Consider the following 26098-nt stretch of genomic DNA (forward strand, 5'->3'; position numbering starts at 1 on the left):
GTTCGAACCATTAGGCATTTCGCTAGTTCGCTCAGTGAAACCATAAATTAAAATATTCGAATGTGTGTGTATAGTTAGCACTTCTGTTTATTAGGTACTTTATTCGTGTGCCCGTCTGTATCTGTTTCGTGTGCTACTTAAATATGTTTTACAGCATGAATTGGGAATAAACTAACAGCTATTGATAAAAGTGTTATTAAACGATTAACACTTTAAATGTGTTTTAGAGCATGAATTGAGAATAAAAATAAAAATTATTGACATAAATCGATCGTCGTACACCGTTAATCTGATAACTACTTTAATTGCTGCATATACACATACTTATTTATACCAGTTATAAATTTGATGGCATTGTACTACTTTGTTTAGTTTCTACAGAAATTAGAATGTATGGATTTATAATTATTTTGTTAACAAGTGTACGTGACCAGATTTACGTGTCTTTTTTTGTCTACCTAACTGCTAGTAGCCTCGAGATGTCATTCTGGCTTCACACTGACGAGTGGGCGAGCAAGCTTAACAAAAGCTGTCTGTCTAAATGGGCTATGTCTCGCAATTGATAACACGTAACAAACAATAAGAGGTGATCAACCGATTTAAGTCTATGGACAAGATTTGACAGATATTTTTTTCATGAATGAAATGGATTAGTAAAAAGGCTGCGATTAAACAACAAACAAGATTTATTGAGGTAAAATGCAGATTGACATTCTTAAAGGGGTCCGTTTTAAAAGACTATGAGTTTTTGTTTTTGTGAATAACTGTTTTTTGTACTGTATAACGATTGCCTTGTTAAAATGGAATTAGAGTTTGCTCCGCGGCAAAAACGGCCATGATTATGGTAGCTATTGGGCTCCCAATACGCCTTACTTTCAATTCAAATTTGCCACAGTGACACCAAAACAGAAATAATGTTTGCAATGCAACGTCACTAAGTCAAGCTTTATTACTGTATTATGAGCATTAACGTCTTGCACCTATGTGGTTTTCGTATGATGATTGACGAAAAAAAAAACGATACAACTTTTTTTGACAGTCCAGTAAGAATACTTCAATAGTTTTTATTTTACATTGAAGATTTCTAATCGAGTTTCGTTTTCTATTTAAATCTTTACCGTTGCATGATTTAACGTATTTGCTACCTACTAACCCGCTTACATGACTGTTTATATCACGTAGGTAAGAGAGACCGCTGTGTATGTTAAACTATTTTTATAGAATAAATGAGCATCCGGAGCTGTGAGCTCCGAAGACGACGAGCATTGAAGCATTAGAGCCGCCCACTTGAGACATTAGGTCAATGTTCCTATTTGAAGGATGGGACAGTCGCTTTTAAACAAAATCAAAAATTTGACCGGCATTACGACGTTTATTGCTCGGGCAACTATTCACCGTGTGGTAAGCGTCTACTCGTTTAGTGCTATAAGAATGAGAAGCCACAGTTTCTATTGGAATAATACTAATATGAGTTTAATTTTATGTTTTTTTGATGACTTTCATATACTGTGGCTTTGGGCTTAGTAAGATCAGGCGGGCTGTGAGCTGCTTATGCTAGCTGATAAAAATCTACATAAAAACAAAATGTATGTTTAATATTTCATAGACTGGTTTTTGAAGCATTGCTACATTTAGCCGCAGGCCTATCTCTATTGTTCAGACACGATCGCACTATTCGATTGTCGAACAAGTTTGGATCATTCTGTTCCGCAACACCAATGTTTAATGATTGCTATTTGAACGCAACCTTGAAGGCAACTCATTGCTGCTATCGAATCTTTTTCAAGTGGAGCCTCTGTATAATTATATCTCAAAACTAAATCGTAATGTTCACTAATATAAATACGCTAATAGTCATGCTAGTCCTGTTCTGATGACGTAAAGTATTAGGTTTGTTTGGCTGTTTGGTATCGGTCTAGAATATTATCTTTTACCGTAGGTTTCGGAAAAAGCACCAACAGCGATCTTTAAGATCTCACTGGCTTTTTAGTGATAGCCCTATGTACCTACCTATGAGCTCGCCTAATGTGAGACCGTATGACTAGGTACTACTTTGCACATTTCTGCTGCGACTGCACTCTTTCGGTCCAGTTTGAAGGATGGTAATGTATATTGGTTATACAAAGCAATTGAGATATCTATATCATGTATCTTGGTGGGAAGGAGCATTCACGTTATGTCTATGAGCCGGTGTACCAGGTAACACCAGGTTGGCTATGAGATCGTTCAAAATCTTAACAAAAGATATATATGTTATGGAAGACTACTTATGTGATATGAAGACATTGTTTTGATTGCTATTTAAAAGATAAGATGTTCTTTTGATTAATATCACAAAATGTAAGGTAGACGCCGCAACGCCAGACTATACTAAGGTGATACGCGGACAGACAGTCGGTTTATTCTGTTATTGGGAGAATTATTTATTGAGAGTTTCAATTCTTATTATTCAAAAGGCTTTATTGACTTTTATTGCAATAAACTGTGTTCCATCGAATACGAATGATGACGGAACTGCCGCTCAGCCATCCCTGGCGCCGTCATATATTTAAAATAAGCCTACAGTTATTCAGAATAGTTTTGACAGGCACATATCGTCTCCCGTCGGCTTGTGTTTATTCTGGCTCGATTTCCGTTCAGAGTTAACAGAGATATTTGGCGTTTGTATGATGTACTTTGTCTTATCATGGGATAGTATGTTTAACTCGAAAGAAATTCCTGATTTTGCCTCGTTAAGCATAGGACATTTAACATTAACGATTTATCGTCTTGTACAAAAAGGTTATTAGCCCACAAACCGGGCGTTTTAAAAACTACCTATTTGAATGGAATGTTCCTTATTATGAGAATTTACTGTTATGTCGAAATATATATAAGAATTTACATACATCACTACTGGTCTTGAATTGTAATTAGCTAGACTAGATCAAAGCCAGCTTTGAATATCTCATTGTGTTCTTATTTAGAAATCTTATATTGTAGCTTTAGCAGACCATCGAGGAAACAAATGAATATGAAACTTATCACAAATGTCATAATTATCCAGTAGTAGTAGTGTTATTTTTCCAACTGGAAAGGCAAAGTTATTATACCACACAGCCTAATCTTTTATAACTTTTTTTATATGAAAAATTATATTATGAAATGAAATGAAGTTGATTAATATGAAACGTGACATGAAATGAAATGAGATGATATGGGATGAAATATAATCTCAGTAAAATGGTGGTCATTTACTGAGACTTTTTCAGTGGACTTTTTGGAAGATCGTGAGAAGATAAGTTCAGCGGCTTTGTTTCATTTTCCCACATTTGTGCACTTTCGCAGATACTAAACAGTTAATAAACCACCGTTGTTAAACATTTAAAGCTGAAAAAACACTAAATAGACAAAATAAAACAAATCACACAACTTTACTCCTCGCGTTCCCGCCAAAAAGTATGTCATATATCCAATTTATACAGCACTAGTGGTGTGATATTAATGTTTGTTGTCCGAGAGTAGCACCACCCCATCTCTCCCGATAGGTGTCGTGAAAATCTACCAAGAAGCTTACCGGAGCACGGGCAGCGCTGATTATTAACTCCAGGCAACTGCGATTTACTGGTGGTAGGGCGTTTTTAAAAATTCCTATTTCTATTTCTGCCTAGTTTCGGTTTGGTGGGTGGAATAGTCGTTATCCTGTACGTCGCCGTATTCAAGTTTTAATATCTATGGGCTCCGGTAGCCATTTAACACCAAGTGGGCTGTGAGCTCTAAGCAATAAAAAAAAGAAAAACCTAATTTCTGCACTTATTATTTTAGTTCAGTTAGCGCATTGTAAGTATGTAGTTTTAATTGATATCGAAACTGAATTATTCAAAATATATTTACAATGACACAAGGCCGTAAAAAAATTCAATCTTTAAATATAATAATTCTAGGAATTAGGTCACCATATTATGACATTTTTTTTTTGATAGGCTTAGAGCCAATAGAAACCCAAAAGTCGTGTTGGTTATTAAGCTAATTTGCTTAATAGCTCATGTAATTTTTGTTGGGTCGTGTAGGTCGAACATAAGCAAGTTCGTGGTTTTAATACAGTAGTGTCTAGTTTATAAATACAATTAATAGTGTAACTATTCAATTATTCAGATCTTCAATTTGAGTTTCATGTTTTTTTTTTATTGCTTACATGGGTGGACAAGCTCACAGCCCACCTGGTGTTAAGTGGTTACTGGAGCCCATAGACATCCACAACGTAAATGCGCCACCCACCTTGAGATATAAGTTCTAAGGTCTCAAGTATAGTTTCATGTATGATAATTCACGTCTTTTTGAGGATTATTTTGTCTTTGATTGTGATAAAAGTATAACTTTTTTTTTACATTGAATATAGATAGACACGAAAGAAATCAGGCAAAATCATATAGAAAAAAAAAAAACGTAGTCATTACTGTTCTCAGGATTAACGTTTATGATTAAGATTTTTAGTAGATAATAAAATAAGTCGCTCGAAATAGTTTGTAAACGAAAGTTTCCAAGTATCTTCCTTTTCTTTAAAGGTCTATAAAACAATTTTTTTTTAAAGAATTCCCGCCGTTTTCTGTAGTGCATTTATTTCTTCAATCTTTCTTCTTTAAAACTTACAAGAGCATGATTATATACGTGTTGTGAATGCACAGGTTGGCAATGCCGTTATACCTGATCATATTTCTGAAGCGAAGGAATCTCGAGTTTTTGTCTGCATTTAAAATATAATAAGTATTAAATTCTATACGAACATTAAAAGTATTCAAAGACCTAAGTTGAGAAAACATGTTTTATTAAAGATCCCCTAATATTTAAATCAATGTAGAATAACGTATTTATAAAACTGATGTAAAGGTACATACAAGTCGTACTAGTTCTTTTTTTATTATCACGGAATTCAATAGAGTGGTTTACCTTCAAAATTACCAATGGCAATCGAAATTGTGTTTCTAGAACGTTATTTTCAAAATATAAAGAAATAAAAGATATTTTTTGTATTCGTAAAATATTGTGTGCACAATCAAAAACTAATATTAAGTATGCTAATTCAGTTTTATAAAAAACAAAACGTTCCATTGACTATATAAATTAGATATTGGACGATAAGGACATCTTAAGGTTTTGGAAGTGACAATTCGAATGTTCTAATGAGCAGCTCCAAGCATTTGACTGATATAAACTACATATATAGTTTTTTAACAATTATAATTTTGGTGGCCCCTCATATTCAGCTGTTGTTATTTGAAGGATATTTTACATAGCACTGTTCTCTTCTGTTTCAGTCTCATTCATACCATGAGCATGCTTCAGAATGCAAAGTGCAAAAACAAGCTTTGCTACATTTAACGAAGGTACAAAGTGATTTATTATTTATTTTTATTTATTTACTGGTGGTAGGACCTCTTGTGAGTCCGCACAGGTAGGTACCACCGCCCTGCCTATTTCCGCCGTGAAGCAGTAATGCGTTTCGGTTTGAAGGGTGGGGCAGCCGTTGTAACTATACTGAGACCTTAGAACTTATATCTCGAGGTGGGTGGCGCATTTACGTCGTAGATGTCTATGGGCTCCAGTAACCACTTAATATCAGGTGGGCTGTGAGCTCGTCCACCCATCTAAGCAATAAAAAAAAAAAAAGATTATCAAAAGACCTTCAAAGGTTCAGGAAATGTGTCGGAGATTTCAATAATTTTCCATCGATCTAAATAGAGCCCATGTGAAACTTAATGTTTAAATAATGATCTTTGTTTTGTGGAATTATACAGATATGCTATTGAGGGTTATCGATTAAATTCAAATTTGTCATTTTGATGGATTTTATTCAAGGTTTTTGATTTTATTTAAAAAAAAATATCAATTTTGAATGGAATTACATAGTATAAATTCGTTTCGACAAGAAACGTCAGGGCCATAAAAGGTAACACTAATTATGGAAGCAACCCCTGGTTCATTCCTAAAGAACCAGGAAACCAATTTATCCCCGTGTACTGCCAATATATCAATATTGTGTTTTCTGGTGATACCCACGACTAATTGACAGGAATTACTGGTGGTAGGATATGTCGACAATGTAACAGTTGGATACCTACTGTCGTAAACAATGTCATTCAAGCTATTCAAGATACTAGTCAGCGCAATGTCCCCTTTAAAAGCGTGTTTTAGTATTCTCAAGAAAACAAAATTACTAATTTTGTCGACTGTTAACATTTAAACAACATTCAAATATGAGGAGCGCTAAAATGCCAAAGATATAATTTAACGGGTTGATATTAATGGAGAGTATGTACTAAAAATAGTTTTAAAAATTCCGCTGACACGTTCCGGTCTCATGATCACAGCGAGACGAATGAATTTCCAGAGAACATCGACTGTGACCGATTGCGATTGATTAGAAACAATAACTGCTGATGCCAACATTATTTTAAGTCCAATCACGAATCGAACGTAATTTAAGTGAAATTCTTTTTAAATATCAACAGTTGAAAGAGTCGTTTCTCTGTTACTTTGTTCGTTGATTAAGATTCAATTACTAATGAACGCGATGCGCATAACACCAATTATAAATAAGGAATGTTCACGCCTAAATAAACAAGACGGCAATGAATAAGCTTAAGTCGTCAACAGTTCTTTAATATTTGGGAGAAGAATCCCAGACCGAATCCTTTCATTGGTAAGATTTAATCTCCAATGAAGTACTCTTCTCTCTCTCTCTCTCTCTCTCTCTCTGAAGGACTGAACTTTTTCCTTTTGATTCTCTATGGAGTGTCGGTTCCTTGGATTATTGTGGATATCTGATGAATCTGAGTAGTTGAGGTTGTGAAAAGTCTTGACGTATATTTCTATGTAGATTGCTCTGTATTGACGATAAAATTGTAGGGGACGACAGTGCGCAGATCTCCCACCAAGCGTATGTTATTATTCGGTAGACAAAATATATTTACATTGCAGTTCGGAATTTGTTTGTTTTCAAGATCATCTTGAAAAAGGAATGAATCATTACCGAAATTTCTGAATTTCACCAATGATTCATTCCATATTCAACCGGCACAAACTTGTTTTTGTCGGACTTCTTCTATTCTACGATAACTACCACTACAGATGTACCAACATGAACTACAATCTCTTGCTGATCAAACTTGCATTTAAATATCAGTAAAACAAGCTTGAATATACTTAGTCGCTTGGACTCTAGGCAGAGTGGTCGTGGTCATCAGTTCGGGTGTGGTACAAGACGTGCACTCATTAACGGGACCGCTTAAAGCTGCCTTTAATTGGTCGGTCCATCGTAACTGTGATTCATATCTGATCGCGACGAGGCAACGCAAAGCCACTATCACTGGAAACTTGGCGGATCCCCCAGATTCACTCTCGGTGCTTTTAGGCCTCTCAAGCACCGGTCACCGTCCTCGTCGAATTCGTCGATTACGACGAACAGTTCGACGAGCTAACTAACCCAATACACAGCCCAATGAGTTTCTCGCCGGATCTTCTCGGTGGGTCACGATTCCGATCCGGTGGTAGACTCTGCGAAGCACTACTCTTGCTTGGGCTAGTGTTAGCAAATTCTCTCAGGTTGAGCCCGTGAGCTCCACCTACCTTTCCGGGTGTAGCTGGAATAGCCCCTTAGGCTAGCAGTGAATTTCATTCATATCAAACTTGAGTACGATATAAATGAAATCCTGAAGAATATGGCATTGACAACATCATTATTTACTAAGATACCTAAACTCTTAGATTAACATCGCTATGAAATAAAGATCGTGTATTTTCCGGAAAAATAAATAAGTTTACCTACATAGATGATATTTGTTGAGTTTTATAGCGGAAAATACGCAGATGAATACCCATAACTACATAACAAATAATAAATGATAACGTACTTCAAACATTACTCGTTATCAGTTATTCAGGCTGTAAAACAATGAAAATAAAAAAAATCGGTATGTTCATATGGGTAGGCGTGTAATTTTCCACTCAGATGAATTTTCATATCGCCTAGACGGAGACAAGCCGGATTCTGCTTCGTCAACATCTTCTGGCAATGAAATGCCACCGAAAGTGATGGCCAAACATACTGTCCAAGAAAACGGTTCAATCAAAAAAATTACGGTGCCGAGTTTAATTCTTACTCCAAAGTGGGCAGTTTTCTACTACAATATATGCTGTTCTGAAAGGCGGGATCGACCTATCGGCTATATGTAAATAGCGATAATTGTTTTTAAATGTATTGAATAAAAGACTATTTTATTTTGGTAAAAAAATGTGAATTACTTGAAAAGTGTATTTCAACAGAACGCTGAGGATTGAAAATTAACAATTTACGTTAGTTTTAAATATACGAGACCAAGGGTCGATGACCTTCCAATAATATCAGATCGCACTGGATTGGCAAATGATCAAATTCAACGGCATATAATGGAATCAACAAAATATATCGCAGTCGCGGAAAATAACGATTTACAAACTAACCATTATTCGCTGTTTAGTGAAGACAATGAGATCACCCCGGTGTAATTGATGATGATTAGGTTATACTCGTATCTGACTTTGAATTGATTGTTGACACGCTCTGGCTCCTACATGTGTTTCATTACCAATTGTTTGCTACTTTCATGGAATCATTTCGATGGTTTTTCCAAACTGTTTGAGCGGTTGTTGCGGATACTCTCACTATTTACTAATAGAAGAATACATATATTTCGACCTCAAATCTCATTGTGGACGATAGCCTACAAGTAGGAACGCTAATAGGTCTACCAATGTTGTAAAATAAATATATTTAAAATATCCATAGTTTTTTCTCATTTATTGCGTGTATTAAAATATTCAGGTAACTGACTCAAAATGATTCCAGATAAAAAATAAGTCGTATATAAACATTAGATTATACATACATTAGATGTGCGCAAAATATTATTATCTGTTTGAGTTAACAAAGTTAAAGTATTCTACATCTTTACTTTGATTTGTCATATAAACTAAAACTAACAATACAAAGGAAAATATTATTTAAAAAAAAAAAAAAAAAAACAATTGTCCAAAACATATTTACGTAATTCGTTAATGATTTTTGTACGGCCCATAGATGAAAACCGTGAACGACTACGTCATTCCATAGTGAAGTCTATTTTAGTTTATCATATTATGCTGAGCACGTCTTAGCTCTGCTAGATATTGTTTATGCCAGACATGCGCGATGTTACCGAACAGACTAGTAAACAAAACACGGGCTCACCGCACCTCACCGCTCGTTTGCCGTAAGATAATTGGCTTCGGAAACTAATTGCCTTAAGAATTACGTGAATGACCAATTGTCGCTGAGAAAGTCTACGATGAAAATAATAATAAAATGTTTTCTTTTAAGCCGAATCAGTGATCAGTAAGCCAAGTTTTATAGGCAAATGAACTGAGGATGAAAGAAGCCAAATCTTGTCAAAAAGAGTGGTAGGATAATTTCACTGTAATTACGCTCTCGCGATTAGTGTTAAGCCGATCTTGTCGTTATTTGAAGTGTTATTGCATTTAAATCTAGCTCGAAAGATAAGTGTTGAGGTCTTATGATATGTTCTTAGATCGCGACCCGGGGTAGTCCCATGTAGGAGAGAGGCTGTGGTGAGATTAATCGAATACTATACGAGAGCATACCTTAAATATTTCTCTAAAATAACTGGCGGCTCAAAAATCATTGATAGCTGGGCGATTCTAAACTAAATGATTCTTCGATTGTTGCCCTCCTTTACAAAAAAGCAATATAGAAGACAAGCGTTGGTGTTTCTTGGTTTGTTAGTGTTTCTTCGAACCTTTGTGTTGTCAAATGTGTACTTAATTTGCCAGTGTTACAATTCGGGTAATCTGTCCGGGTTTTTTGTGGAGGAGGAAGGTGGAGTCATCTCGACCCGGTTTCTTTTGATTATAAGTCCCTCGGAGAGGGAGGGCTCAAGAGAACTAGGACGAACGCCTCTTGGCCTTACTTTGAGACTTCTGCTTATCTCTTGTCAAGTGGAAGGATTGCGCTTGTCCACCTCTTATTACATTTGAATTTTGTATCATTACAGATAAATAATGCAATTCTCAATCAATTAGGATTTATTATATGTTAAATAGTCGAAGTTAATATTTCAAATTTAATACGGCGTAAAATACTTGCGATGTGTTAAAATTCGCAAAAAATATATATTAAATATACATACAGTCAATTGATAGAATAATTGGCAGCTGTAATGACAAAACGCAGTATATTGGCTGATAACTAACGAACTTGAGTACTCGTGAACACACCTCAAGACGCAAAGATATTTTGTTTGTTTCAAGGTCTTGTCATGCATTTGAGTTTTCAGAAAAAAAAATTATTATACAGTGATCTTGCATTACAGACACGCATTATCTAAGGCTGTTATAGGAACTCATTAATGTAAAAGAAGGACAATACTGATTTATACTCAAGGCTAAGGAACAATAAGAATATTAAAGTTTAATTATTGGCAATTTTCGAATCATACTTAAATGCGAGATACTATAAATTATTTTTTATGCTTAAATCAAACAGGTAATGATCCATTATTTAGCTAGCTGCTACTAAATGAAGTATTGTAACGCTTCATGGTTAGTAAAAATAATAATAATTAATTGTAATGAGCCCAGTCTCGTCGAAGGTCAAATTATTAATGAATTCATAAATTAATCATATTAAAATTCACGGTAATTTAATCAAAATGTATTTTGTAAATAGAATAATAAAATATTCAAATATTTATTTAAAAATAGTATTCGAATTTGTTAGCAATTCTTTATGAGGACGTTCAATATTGTCGTTAAGATTTTTCCTTTAAACCAGTATCTCTTTGATTTTTTATCAAAAGTAGAGTTTGCAAGTTTATTGAAAGATATTTTTCGATGTCTAAATATTGAATATTTAGATTTTTCATGTGTTCAGAATACAAAACCCTAGTACTTTTACACCATGAGAAATAAATTTCAGTGCTATTTCTTTCGTTGGGAATGTGGGATTATTGGTGGGCTGGAGGTCTGGTCTGCTTCATCAGAACAAGTGAACGAGCTCCTAGCCTGTAATGTAACTATTAACGAAATATTTCCATGTTGTTAAAACTATTAAAATCGAAACCTGGTTACAAATACGAAGGCTATTTATCAATATTTTCCATTGATAGCTACATCGTACTAAAATAAAATCGAAAAAGTCAAGTCGGGTTTTCTATTCAAACATTTTTATATTTTAACCGACTATGTTCAAGCCTATGTAGGTTTATGTTTGTGACCGTGTTCGTTTGGGAAAAACATAAAGGACAAAATATGTGTCATTTGATGCATACACTCATCGTGTAATAGGAAAATTGACTTCCCAATAAATCTAATAATGTAAATTTTACTAAGATTTTTCCTCTTTAGGATTACAGTATTTATAACATCTGAAATGTAAACATTAGGTACGTTAATTCTTTTTAAAAATATAATTCGTACATACTTAGACGTACTTTTTTTCTATACAAATATTCTGCCAGACTTTTCGTTTGTATATATGTAACATGTTTTATTAGCTCCTGGTGAATGACAAAGGTGTCAAGGTGCATAATGCAACGCATCAGACACGTAGAAACTTGTTAGTGTGGTAATGACGGGCGTTACTAAGTGAGCTCCTTCAATCTGTACAGCACAATCAGTTACAGTAAGAGTTCAATTAAGATTTCAATAAGAACTTATATCCGTTGACGACCTTGAGTTCAAATGTCTCGCCGACATTCTCTTTGTTGAATCCTAGTGTGTTTTATACTTGCATACTTGAGAGGTGTGTCTTAATAATAATTAATGCCAAAAAGCTTTTAACGATAAGCCATATTCAATTATAAATATAATTATTTTAAACTTAAATTTTGTCGATAGTAAAATTGTTATAATGAAGATAATACTATCTACCCTCATATTGTGTGAATTGCGCATTGATCCTTTTACTTTTGAAGACTTAAAATTCTATCCTATACTTAATGATGATTTAGACCTTTGCTTTACGGGTTTAACTAATGTGTTCTTAGTAACTTAGGGAACTTCAGTTTGTTATGGTGCTGTGAAAGTTAAATAAGTATTAATTACGAATACATTTTTTGGTCATTTTCGATTCGATATCACTTCTAGTTTTTTTTTTTTAAATGGCTAACTAGTTGCGCCATTCAGTCTCAGAATTTCATTTAGAAAGGACGAAGTTAAGTTTCCTAGTCCGACTGTGCGTGCCAATACATCGTTTAGAAAGTGCGTCGAGAACGCTCACAATCTCACCTGCTCCACACGTATTCTTCCAAAAGTCACAGAATTTGCTGCAAGTACACATCTCGTTCGGACGTCACCCCGCACTGTGCCAATGTATTTTTAAACTTCACTTGTAGAGTTTCGCAATGCTACACCGGGCGCGCATTCACAACGGCAGCATTAATGTCTACTACTATCGAAGAAAACTTTATTCGTCGTAGTAAACGGCGTCGATGTAAACACGGCTGACAGGATAGACGTATAACGGCTCACAAGGCGATCGTCTCTGTACCGTTGCAGGGATGAAAGCGAGCGTGAGTCCCCGAGCTGGTACCGAAAGTGATCGTCATTATAATACAGCCGGCGCGGCGCGGCGGTTCGTACTCGTCTAGAGTGTAACAGCGATCGAAGTGATCGGTGCGTCAGACGGCGAAGCGTGTTGCCGATTCGGGCGCCCTCGAGCGACTGCCGCCGGAAAACACGGCGATCGCAAACGCGTCGAGGAAATGCACAGATTTCGCGTCCCATTGAACCGATTAACAAAGATTATTGATGAAAATTTAAATTACGAATCTTAGTTTGACATCAGCTAAATTATAACATCGCTCGAATCTATATACTTTATACTTACTTCGTCGTATATAAAAATGAATTGCTGATCGTTAGTCTCACTAAAACTCGAGAACGGCTGGACCGATTTGGCTAATTTTACTCTTGAATTATTTGTGGAAGTCTAGAGAAGGTTTAAAAGGTAAATAAATATGAAAATGCTCGGAATTAAATGAAAATATCAATTTTGTTTTTCCTTTGATGTGGGGGACACATTCGGATACAGTCGGACGGATTCATTTTGTTTGTTTTAAGTTTATTTTATACAAAAGTTTAGTTCTTTGATTTATCGATTGAGGCACTACGAAGACTGCCGGGTCAACTAGTAAGAAATAAAATATACATTCATTATTTATCGTTGGATAATTAACTAAAAAAATATGTGTTGCGTAATGAGCCTTAAATTAAATAATCAAACGTTAATACATAAAACATGTGTTACCTATAACAAGGTCGAGGAACGTCCATGGCTGCGACACGCTATCAATACGAATTGAACATCGATCTGTGTGATACAAAACTGAATGTTTTACGCACGACTCCATTCGAAAGTTCAATAAACAATTTAAGGGCCATTTTCGTATTGTCAACGGATATTTCTATTCTATTATTCCCGTATAAAAGAGTTCAACGCTCTAACCACATCCGTTCCACAACGCATCCGCGATCATCGGACAGTTTCTTTGTGGAGAAAAAAAAAAACCTTTCGTGCCCAGTGTATTTCTATTTTTGTATAATTTCTTCGCAATACGATTCTTGAAGTGTTTGCCACTATTAAAAATTAAAAAAAAAAAAAAAACATTTGTGACGTACGAATGAAAATTTGAATAAGTTATTCGTAATTAGTAAATTTACAGCGCGGGGACTATGAGATTTAAATCAATTTAGATGATAAGCAACTACGATTGTAAATGTAAAGAAAAAGTATTTAAGTTAAAAAAAAGTATTTAAGTATTTAAAAGTGTATATGTATTCAATATTTTATGAACATAAATTGTATGGATTTCTAATGTAAAGCAAAATGGAAGTTCCAACGCATCATACGACCTCAATGACGTTGTGCGTCATCCAGTTGTTAAATATACACTGCGTGCACTGCAATTTCAATATTATTTACGCATTTGTCTGATTACAATTTATAATCAAAAAAACTATGGCTGTATACTCGTTTGCCTACAAGCGTAATAAAAAATAAATAAAAAAAAAACAGTGCACGAACGTTAGTTTGACTCTGTTCTTTATAGTGTCGTTGAATTGATGACTTTTGTCTTTTTAGTGATCTAGATAGGCAGACTAACGGTCCACTCGATCTGTAATTAACCGTAACCAATTGACACTATAACGTGATTTGGCCCGGTTGTTACCGGGTTGGTTGTTGTTTAGAAATAATACATAATTGTAACTAATAAGAAAACCGACTTTAATAAAATAAAATGAGAATTTCATCATTAAAGTCGAAGTAACTTTTTTTATTTCTAATATCGATTAAAGACGTACTCCGAGCCCACCTGTTGTTAAATGCCCCACGGCTGCTCCACCCTTCAAGCCAAAACGCAATTCTGCTTCACGGCAGAAATAGGCGGGGCGGTGTTATCTAACCATGCACACTCACAAGAGGTCCTACCACCAGTAAAATTTATTACCAGTAAAAAATTACCATTCCATATTCACGGTTTCTGTATTCGCGACATATTTACGGAACATATGTATGTATACCTCGCGAATAAAGAATTTAACTGTAACATACTTAGTTGCTTTAATATATTTTATTATTAGTTCTTATATATTAATGCCAGCAAAACGAAATGTCTCATTAATAAACAGAATGCAGAGTCAGTCTTGATTATTGCTTTCACACTTACACAATTAATTTCGAATTTGATTCGTTCTTACCAACGAAGATTTTAATAAATACATAAATTTAACAGCAAACCTGAATCGATCTCAAAATATCCGCAGTGACCACATTACATACGACATACGAAGGTCGCCTGGCCTCTTATAGACACCGGGAAGTATTCAAACTACGTACCCATTACGAGACTGGACCATAAATTAACGAATAAAGAAGTCTTTGAACAGATTAATCGCCCACAGTAAATTCGATAGTATTCATAATCGCAATGTCTAATACCGTATTCACATTACATTATACGATTTTCGTGAGTCGTAGACATAGATAATACTACTGATATAGATAATACTGCTGTTACGGCTTAATCTCGCATTAATCATATTTATTTATTATAATAATATTTTCATCGATACAGTCGTTCGTTACCACGAAAACTGTAATGTGTTCGTAACATCGGAAATAGTAAAATGAAAATAATAAATGCGAGATTAAATCGTAAAAGTAGCTTTAATCTATACATATAAATAAAATTGGGAGTGTCTGTTTGTAATATTGAAATAACCGCTTTTTACTACATGCATATGAATATATATATGGTACATACAATAAAATATTTTTTTTTTACAATTTTTGTCTGTCTGTCTGTTTGTTTCGGCTAATCTCTAGAACGGCTGGACCGATTATGACAGGACTTTCACTGATGATTTAAGGAGTATCTTAGGCTAGTTTTTTTAGACTAGCATCGTCCCGCTGCGCGTCTCTGGACTCATCAATAATAAATTACAGTTCCCTAAGCGAAGCGAGGGTGGGTCGCTAGTTATTACTAAAAATTTTTAAACTGTTTATACATAGTAACGTAAACTTAAATAGTTAGAACATCGTTTATTTAAAAGTCGTTACGTTTTATTGTTTTGAATATACATATATGTAGAATCTTCAAAGTTTCATACCGACCCTTCTCGGTAGTGAAACTGCATTTAAATCAGTGGTTAATTTATAAAGATTTAAAACTGCCCGTAAAAGCCTACTTTAATTATATACATTTTGGTTTTGATTGCTCTTGATGGATTAAGGGTCCATAAATATCAGAGCGCAAATAACACTGGGTGTGTTGTAAGCTAGTCAACGTATATAAATGTAATTAAAAATATATTTGTACTATTTGTATCCTGATTTTATTTTCAGAACTAACTCTTTTCTCGATCCTTCCTTGAATGATTCAGTGTGTTTAGTGCGAGTTTTTTTAACTTCTCGATCTACGTTTGCAGGTAGGAGCGCTGTTCCAACTCCATACAAATTCGAGTTAACTTTTACGCGATCGGGAAGTTAAAAAACTCGCACTAAGCACACAGATTTTTACTGGTGGTTGGATCTCTTGTGAGTCCGCACGCGTAGGTACCACCGCCCTGCCTATTTCTGCCATGAAGCAGTAATGCGTTTCGGTTTGAAGGGCGGGGCAGCCGTTGTAACTATACTGAGACCTTAGAACTTATATCCGGCGGGCGGCGCACTTACATTGTAGATGTCTATGGGCTCCAGTAACCACTTAACACCAGGTGAGCTGTGAACTCATCCATCCATCTAAGCAATAAAAAAAAAGATATCTATTGTTGCTTTCTGGCACGAAGCAATCATTTTTTCCCCGTTCAACGGTAATGTAACCCTTATTACAACGCAATTGAGACTTCCAAGTCATGTTTCAAGGTGGATATTGGCAATCACGTTGTCATAGCAAACGTGTGCTCATCTACAGCATTAAAAAGTAATCGTGCCCCCCCTCTTTGGACGAAAACTCTAGTGTTTAATATTTAGTTTGATATTTAGCAAAATAATATTTATTTGCCTTTTTCGTCCTCACTTAATTTAAAAAATCCACACGGACCGGCGCCAAGCTAGGACAACAAAGATTGACTTCGAATCATAAATATATTTCTCAAAGACGTCCTAAGTCCGGTCGCTCATCAAACTCTAATCTCATGTTTACAAACTCAGCAATAACTCGGCGAGCAAACTTCTGTGTAGATGAATTTGTTTACTTAGACTAACAAAACGCGCACACAAAAAACCTATAACTTTAATTTAGAAAATTATGTGGAACAATCAAATAACTGTCGTGGAATTTCAAATCTTCAATTTCATAGGACAGAATTAGCAGATAAACAAGGTTATTACCCGCTAGTAATTGCATTATTGGTTTAGTAATTCGCACTTACTAATACTGATAAACAATGTGAATGACATTTTGTTTACCGATAAACGATAGAGCATATTATTATTATCACATGCATATTACTAAGATGTAAAAAATAAGATTCTCGGAGACCACCTTGAAGAGTTACAGATAACCTCAGAAAACGAGTTCACTGCCGTCAGAAAATGTATTAAATGGATATTTTGGAATCGATTGGTACAAAATCACAAATATACAGAAACCAAGTGAGTGTAATGAAACTATGAGGGGTTTTCCCTATATTGCTGTGTAATTTCATGATAGTAGTGTAACTGACTTTTAATCAGAAGAAAAGGGTATGTGAGCTTATGCCGTATACCTTTTCAAAGTCCTTTTTTTGTAATTATAATATGTATATAATATTATATGTACGTACGTTGGCCTTTGAACGTCATTTTCATTCACTTCAAGAAAATATGCACACTCATCAACGTTCGATTTTGTATCTTTGCTCTAATATCCTATAAACTAATACTATAAACTAAAATTATATTATTTGTTAGTTCATTTGCTATTGAAGCGTGTTTTGTTTTAGTTTGAAATTTGTACTTGTATTAATTTCTTCAGTTTTCGCGAGTCGTGGACTTTATAAAAACTTTTATACTTTATACTGTCATACTCTCATTATATTATTTCTGACGTTTCCAATTTACAGTTTTCGTGGTCACCACAGACAACTATTCAAATGCCATATCAGTGTACAAGTAATACTTTCTCGCCCAACTCACCACGGGTATTGTGAGGAGAGTAGCAATAAGGCCACTTGTTTGCACAAACTGCACCGCAATTTTGGTTTATATTGAAACATCGACCACATCCCCTGGAGACAAGGTCAGCGTGAACGCTTACGTCGTGGCTAAACTACATACTATAGAACTTTAAATTAAAGATTTGAAGGTAATTAATTATTAACGCTAATTATTAACGGAATCGAATTATTTTACATATCTCTGATTTTAGACAGAATCTAGAGCGTTGCATTTTACGATAAACATTAGACATTAAATCGTCAAATCAAGTATGAATAAATAATGGAATTGAAATTTGTCAATAATTTTGATACGGACACGATTGCAAATGGATGTAACTACTGATATCTCAAGGTGGGTGGCGCATTTACGTCGTAGATGTCTATGGGCTCCAGTAACCACTTACTTAACACCAGGTGGGCAGTGAGCTCGTCCACCCATCTAAGCAAAAAAAGAATAATGGATATTTAAAAAAGAAAATACACTGTTTTTGATACTGGCGTTGTGTTTTATTTATCGTTCTGCTTTATAACGTGCATTTATTTGTGTTTATTACTCTTGAATTTAATACAGGTATAATTTTGCAAAATACTCTTGGTTATTGTAAATTCATAGCCATATAAGGTCTTTACAAAAACAGTAAATAAAAAAATGACACGAAGAACTTTATCGATGATTTAAAATAAGTTTTAATATACTGAAATTAGTAAATATGACATGCATTCTTGAATTGTTGGATAAATTGATGTCCTTAGGCATAATAACGTGCCAACGCCCATTTTGAATTTTGATTATTCTTTTTATGACGTAGATGGTTTAACGGGCTCACAAACTAAATGGTATTAAGTGGTTATCAAAGCCAAAAGATGAAGACATCGTGGCCTAAGCATAAGATACTAGACGCCGTATCGAGCGATATGTCTATGCCGGTGCTCAAATCAATGATACAAATTTCTCAAGAGAATTACAAACTCAATACGTGTCCACTGAATGAATTTTTTCCACATTGATTTCTCAAGATAGAAGCTGGAATTCCCGTCGTAATGTCTATGGGCTTCGGTAGGCATTTATCACGAGATGCATAGAGAATAATCCCATGACTACAAGTACATAGGACATCTAATCTATTAGTCGTATGGACTTTTAAACATGGTTTAAATTAATTTTACTGTTGCGTTCATTAAAAACAAAAATAAACGAGTTATTATTTAATAATATACAGTTTTAATTGCCATAATCAATAAACTCTGATTTCCTCTTCGAATAATAAAATTAAGTTAAAATGAGTTAAATAATTTTACTGATTTATTTTTAAATCCCAACCCAAGAAGTCTTTGTCAAGCTACATTATTTTAATGAAGAAACCGTTTGCACAACTTGCCTGTTTGGAAATGTAAATTATGACGTCACGTGTAATTGGTTTGTAAATAAGTCGATGCTATAGTTGATGTGTGCGATAATTTAGTTTTAATGAGTATAAATTGAACGTACATGTTTTACGATTGTGTTTACGGAATCGAATATTTTACATATCTCTGATTTTAGACAGAATCTAGAGCGTTGCATTTTACAATAAACATTAGACATTAAATCGTCAAATCAAGTATGAATAAATAATGGAATTGAAATTTGTCAATAATTTTGATACGGACGCGATTGCGAATGGATGTAACTACACTGAGACCTTAGAACTGATATCTCAAGGTGGGTGGCGCATTTACGTCGTAGATGTCTATGGGCTCCAGTAACCACTTAACACCAGGTGGGCAGTGAGCTCGTCCACCCATCTAAGCAAAAAAAGAATAATGGATATTTAAAAAAGAAAATACACTGTTTTTGATACTGGCGTTGTGTTTTATTTATCGTTCTGCTTTATAACGTGCATTTATTTGTGTTTATTACTCTTGAATTTAATACAGGTATAATTTTGCAAAATACTCTTGGTTATTGTAAATTCATAGCCATATAAGGTCTTTACAAAAACAGTAAATAAAAAAATGACACGAAGAACTTTATCGATGATTTAAAATAAGTTTTAATATATTGAAATTAGTAAATATAACATGCAATCTTGAATTGTTGGATAAATTGATGTCCTTAGGCATAATAACGTGCCAACGCCCATTTTGAATTTTGATTATTCTTTTTATGACGTAGATGGTTTAACGGGCTCACAAACTAAATGGTATTAAGTGGTTATCAAAGCCAAAAGATGAAGACATCGTGGCCTAAGCATAAGATACTAGACGCCGTATCGAGCGATATGTCTATGCCGGTGCTCAAATCAATGATACAAATTTCTCAAGAGAATTACAAACTCAATACGTGTCCACTGAATGAATGTTTTCCACATTGATTTCTCAAGATAGAAGCTGGAATTCCCGTCGTAATGTCTATGGGCTTCGGTAGGCATTTATCACGAGATGCATAGAGAATAATCCCATGACTACAAGTACATAGGACATCTAATCTATTAGTCGTATGGACTTTTAAACATGGTTTAAATTAATTTTACTGTTGCGTTCATCAAAAACAAAAATAAACGAGTTATTATTTAATAATATACAGTTTTAATTGCCATAATCAATAAACTCTGATTTCCTCTTCGAATAATAAAATTAAGTTAAAATGAGTTAAATAATTTTACTGATTTATTTTTAAATCCCAACCCAAGAAGTCTTTGTCAAGCTACATTATTTTAATGAAGAAACCGGTTGCACAACTTGCCTGTTTGGAAATGTAAATTATGACGTCACGTGTAATTGGTTTGTAAATAAGCCGATGCTATAGTTGATGTGTGCGATAATTTAGTTTTAATGAGTATAAATTGAACGTACATGTTTTACGATTGTGTTTATTAAGTATAAGGTGGAAGGACGTCTTGTGATCCGGTAGGTATGGGTAAGTACCACTAACTTGCCTATTTCCGCCGTGAAGAATTAATGCGTTTCTTTTGTTGAAGGGTGTTTCAACCGTTTCATTATACTATAAAAGGGAGACTTAGAACTCATGTCCCAAGTTGGATACCGACATTTACATTGTTTAAGTCTATGGACTCCGGTGCCGTGAGATCATCTACTGATTTTATTAATAACAAAAAGTTTGGAGCGCTCGTGAAAATTATTGCATATTTCGCTAATCTTCATTGCCTGCCTGTACATATGTATGTAGATGCCTGTACATATGTATGTACATTGCGATCGATGTCATCGTTATGACTATACTGAGACCTTAGAACTCAGCCCACCTGGTGTTAAGTGGTTACTGGAGCCCATAGACATTTACAACGCAAATGCGCCACTCATCTTGAGATATAAGTTCTAAGGTCTCAGTATAGTTACAACGGCTGCCCCACCCTTCAAGCCGAAACGCATTACTGCTTTACGGCAGAAATAGGCGGGGTGGTGATACCACCCGTGCGGACTCACAGGAGGTCCTACCACCAGTAAAAAACCGTTACATTATACTATAAAAGGGAGACTTAGAACTCATGTCTCAAGTTGGATACCGACATTTACATTGTTGAAGTCTATGGACTCCGGTGCCCTGAGATCATCTACTCATTTTATTATAATAATAACAAAAAGTTCGCAGCGCTCGTGAAAATTATTGCATATTTCGCTAATTTTCATTGCCTGCCTGTACATACTTATATGTATGTACATTGCGAACGATATCATGGATGAGGACCTGAATTAGCAGGGTAGAAATCCCGGCATGATCGCAGAATTAGGCCATTACACACGGATACGGTGTAGGTAATTAATTGTTACGCAATGTATACGCGGACTCATATTATTAGCTCTAATATAATTAGTGCAAAAAAATGTCGCAAGTGGAAGATATACACTTATAACATGGGCAATTTTTCTCTCTCTTTACATTCTCGTCCATGTACAAGATTTACGATAAAGTACTGTATGTACCACCATCCTATATTTTTTCTGCATTTATTTTGGATTCCAAGATGCAAGATAGATAGATTCGAAGATAGGATCGATTGCTATAGAACAAAATTAAGAAATGAACACCTGATGCCTTATGTTTTTTTTTTTTGCTTGGAAAGGTGGACGAACTCACAGCCCACCTGGTATTAAGTGGATACTGGAGCCCATAGACATCTACAACGTAAATGCGCCACCCACCTTGGGATATAAGTTCTAAGGTCTCAAGTTTAGTTAGAACGGCTGCCTTACCCTTCAAACCGAAACGCATTACTGCTTCACGGCAGAAATAGGCAGGGTGGTGGTACCTACCCGTGCGGACTCACAAGAGATCCTACCACCAGTAAAAAAGTGTGCTAGCGGCAATCACATTGTAAAGTCGGCGGGTTCCGGTAGCCACTTAATATAACCTACACCTTGGACTCGTTCACTCATCTAGTGACGTCTTATCTAAAATATATGACATATTGATCGTTGATGTAAGAGAGGTACCTATGTACTTACCTAGTCGACAGACGTGTAGATGCGGAGTTGTTATCATTCCATTTCTATCTTGTGTATCGGGTTCGAGCCTAAAAAAATGGCCTTCCATATTGTTAGGTGTGTATGTCACTTACCTATAACAAAAAATATTTTATTGATTTTAGGCGAACTTATTATTACACATATATTACTTTATATTATTTTATTCAAAATGATTTTACATATAAAAGCAAATAGTGTCGGGGAGGGGGGTTTATGTGAGCTTGTACGGATTGACTCTGCCATTCAGACCGTGATTGCCACAAAACAATGAAGTGTTCTCGTTTGTGATCTGGGACAGCGTCTATACAATACAATTGAGACTTTAATCTCATACCGTACAATTGGGTGGTAACACACACAGTGTAATAATGTACACGGACATCTTTAAGATCATATTTGGGAAAACATAATTTTCTAAATTCACGTCCCAGTTTAATAGCTTAGAAAATGTTTTAATTTTGTCTTAATTTTGTCAACATCTCAATGTATTCTAGTTTTTGTATATTACTTTTAATATTTCATAAATTTCCGGGATGAAATGATCTTTGTGCTTCTTTAAATTTGGACATAAACAAACATAACAATCATGATGAAGGGCTGAATCATCCTTGTTTCGCCTTAACCCTTCCGATCCATTGTTCGCTAAAATTTAATCGAATTGATTAATTTTTTAAATTAGTCGATGAATTGTGTCTATATCTTTTTAATAATGACGTAACTGGGTGACCAAGCTCACGTCACATCTGCTAGTAATTAGTTAGCAAAATCTCCAGGCTACATAACATATACGCCTCTTAAGGGTGATGGTAAAGGTGATATAAAATGCAATGTTCCCTATTCATGCTGGCTTATACGCTATACCATGCGTAACGTTCTTAGAACTGAAATTCTTTAGGAAGAGTCTCTTTTTAAAACACTGATTATTTTATGTTTATTCATACATAGCATTCACAATAATTAGCCTGTTCTATAACTTCATATCATTATGTATATACACTTTAACAATATTAATATTTACAGGCAAGACAGTAAAAGGTGAATCCCTTAAATTACCAGTTAAATGCTCTAGTGCATGTAAATTGTTATGCAATTGATAAGACATTTTTATTGTTCTGGTTCTTCGGATGTGGATTTAACATTGATGTTTTATGAAGCTTATAGCCCATACTATTACATGCTCATACGTTACCTAGCTACTGGAGTCCGTAAATTGAATCTTGACCCTTATCTTGAGACATGAGGCTGTAGATTCAATTACTTATATCCTACAACCGCTCTCCTATCCGATAAGTCCGAACGTGTATTTTTACAATTGATTCCCAGAAGCCGTATGATGGGAAAACAAAAAAATATAATGTTTGCAAAAAATTCTGTTGAATATTAGTGAATATTGTAATCGCGTCGCAGTCATAACAACCACAACTTTTGTGACAAAATGTTTGTAGTCATTATGAAATAACAAATGGTTAATTGATCTGTAATATAATTATGTATGCAGCTAATGAGTAATCATCGTCAATTTCCAATGATGAATGAATGTTTATATTACTTTGATACGCACATGTATAATAAAATATCAAGCCAAGACACAACACGTAATCATATTTATGAACAGAATAATGATCGAATATGCTATTCTTAGCATAATTGTGGTAAATAAATGCGTTACATTCATTATAATAATATGATGAAAATTTAGAAAATTTTTGTCAATGAATGTTGAATGTTTTTTTTTTTTTTTTTTATTGCTTAGATGGGTGGACGAGCTCACAGCCCACCTGGTGTTAAGTGGTTACTGGAGCCCATAGACATCCACAACGTAAATGCGCCACCCACCTTGAGATATAAGTTCTAAGGTCTCAAGTATAGTTACAACGGCTGCCCCACCCTTCAAACCGAAACGCATTACTGCTTCACGGCAGAAATAGGCAGGGTGGTGGTACCCACCCGCGCGGACTCACAAGAGGTCCTACCACCAGTATTTACGCAAATTATAATTTTGCGGGTATGATTTTTATTACACGATGTTATTCCTTCATCGTGGAAGTCAATCGTGAACATTTGTTGAGTACGTATTTCATTAGAAAAATTGGTACCCGCCTGCGGGATTCGAACACCGGTGCATCGCTTCAACACGAATGCACCGGACATCTTATCCGTTAGGCCACGACGACCACAAAATGTTTGTCATCACTAATCATTTTTATGGTTTCGCAATAAATAATTATAAAAAACGGAACCCTCGTATCTTCGTCACACGTCGTCTGTGTGTCACGGTTTTAAAGCGTTAACTATTTCAATAAAATGTTAAAAACTATGTAACACTATATGGTAGTATATTCATATTATGCAAATAAGAAAAGCAATTAGATGTGGTACTTAACTTATAAAAGTATTATTTATCCTTAGAAAGTTTTTATAAAACATAATATTATATGTGTAATCGCGTATCTATTCGCCTTTTTTTTATTTCAATACAGATCAAATTTGTAACGCCACTTTTGTGGAAAATTATTCAAACCTCGACGAAGATTCAATTCGAACTTAAATTTTAATCATTCAAGTCTTTCTTCTTCTTTTAATTCATTGTCTAATATAGTATGAACAATGCATCTCCACACATCGATATAAAACACTTAACATTTTATTTAACATAAATAAATAATATATAACACCCTAATATTTAAACATAGAAGTATTTTCGGTTAGGTGAAAATTATGAAAATTAATTGAGATGATAGTATTTAAAATAACCAGTATAATATGTTTACTTTTTTTTTTATTACTTAATACTTACATACTTAATTTACAAATTTCGTAGAAACGACGCAGGTTTCATTGTTACTTTATAGGATTTGACGGAATCTAACTACTAGCTTAAGAAAACAAGTGAATTAATTGTATATAACATACTTACATTTCATACATGCCAGTATTGCCATGAAAAAAAACAAATAGGGAAGATAGTTGGCTCTTATCTAACACATAGAATCCTCTTATCGTGAAGATGAAAACACAAGTCAAACTAATTACTAGTTTTTCCTTGTTCTTTCAGTGTACAAGGAAATATAAACTTCAGTATCTAATTTTGGTTTATTAGACGCTCCTTAGCGGATCTTTTTGCAAGAGTGTGAGAAAAATTAGCTGAATGTGGCCTCTCAGGTTCTTCCAAATAGGCCTTTGTAGTTATTTCACATCACTTATATGCGTGTTCCTCTATTGGATTTCAGTATCGCCTTAAAATATATTTGTACATATTTGTCTTTAAAAATATATATGATTGTATGATACATGTTCGTTACAAACATACAAACAAAATAAATCTACTACAGGTTACGAAAACTGTAGAAACAACAGAAATTGAAAAACTGTATTTTGTGAGATTAAACCGTAGAAGGTTACGAAAACTGTAGAAACAACAGAAATTGAAAAACTGTATTTTGTGAGATTAAACCGTAGAAAGATTACGAAAACTGTAGAAACAACAGAAATTGAAAAACTGTATTTTGTGAGATTAAACCGTAGAAAGGTTACGAAAACTGTAGAAACAACAGAAATTGAAAAACTGTATTTTGTGAGATTAAACCGTAGAAGTGGTTTTAATTATGTATACGACTTGTGTAAACCGAAGGAATATAATTCTAAAATATTGTTTCAACACGATTCTATTGTGTTTTTCTTGAAGACGCAAAAGCATTTACATGTAATGGGAACAAGTGAAATATTAAGATTTCATTGTGTTAGTTACATCATAATCTCAATAACAAAAAATTTAAAATGTTTTGATATGAATCTTTAAATATCCTTTATAAACTTGAATTGTACCTGTATTTATATTATTTTCATGAAAATAAACTTTGCTCGCGACCTTCTAATCGTACAGAGTGTTCAAGGATTATTATTTTCTAAAAATACCTTA

General features: G+C 34.4%; 1 protein-coding gene across 3 annotated transcripts in view; it reads right to left on the reverse strand.

The window, feature by feature from the left end:
* The window catches only part of LOC114248133 (uncharacterized), a 67907-nt gene that overhangs the window by 26078 nt on the left and 15731 nt on the right, over nt 1–26098 (reverse strand). Inside the window, exon 1 of one of the 3 annotated variants that reach the window (XM_028181265.2) lies at nt 12298–12501. The exons of the other annotated variants lie outside the window; for them this stretch is intronic. Within the exon in view, the coding sequence (XP_028037066.2) occupies nt 12298–12349 (52 nt within the window). The 5' untranslated portion in view covers nt 12350–12501. Of the gene's footprint in view, nt 1–12297; nt 12502–26098 lie in introns of those variants that run through there. 3 annotated transcript variants of the gene reach the window in all.

This window comes from Bombyx mandarina, chromosome 08 (assembly GCF_030267445.1).
Source record: "Bombyx mandarina strain Sakado chromosome 08, ASM3026744v2".
NCBI classification, from domain to species: Eukaryota; Metazoa; Arthropoda; class Insecta; order Lepidoptera; family Bombycidae; genus Bombyx; species Bombyx mandarina.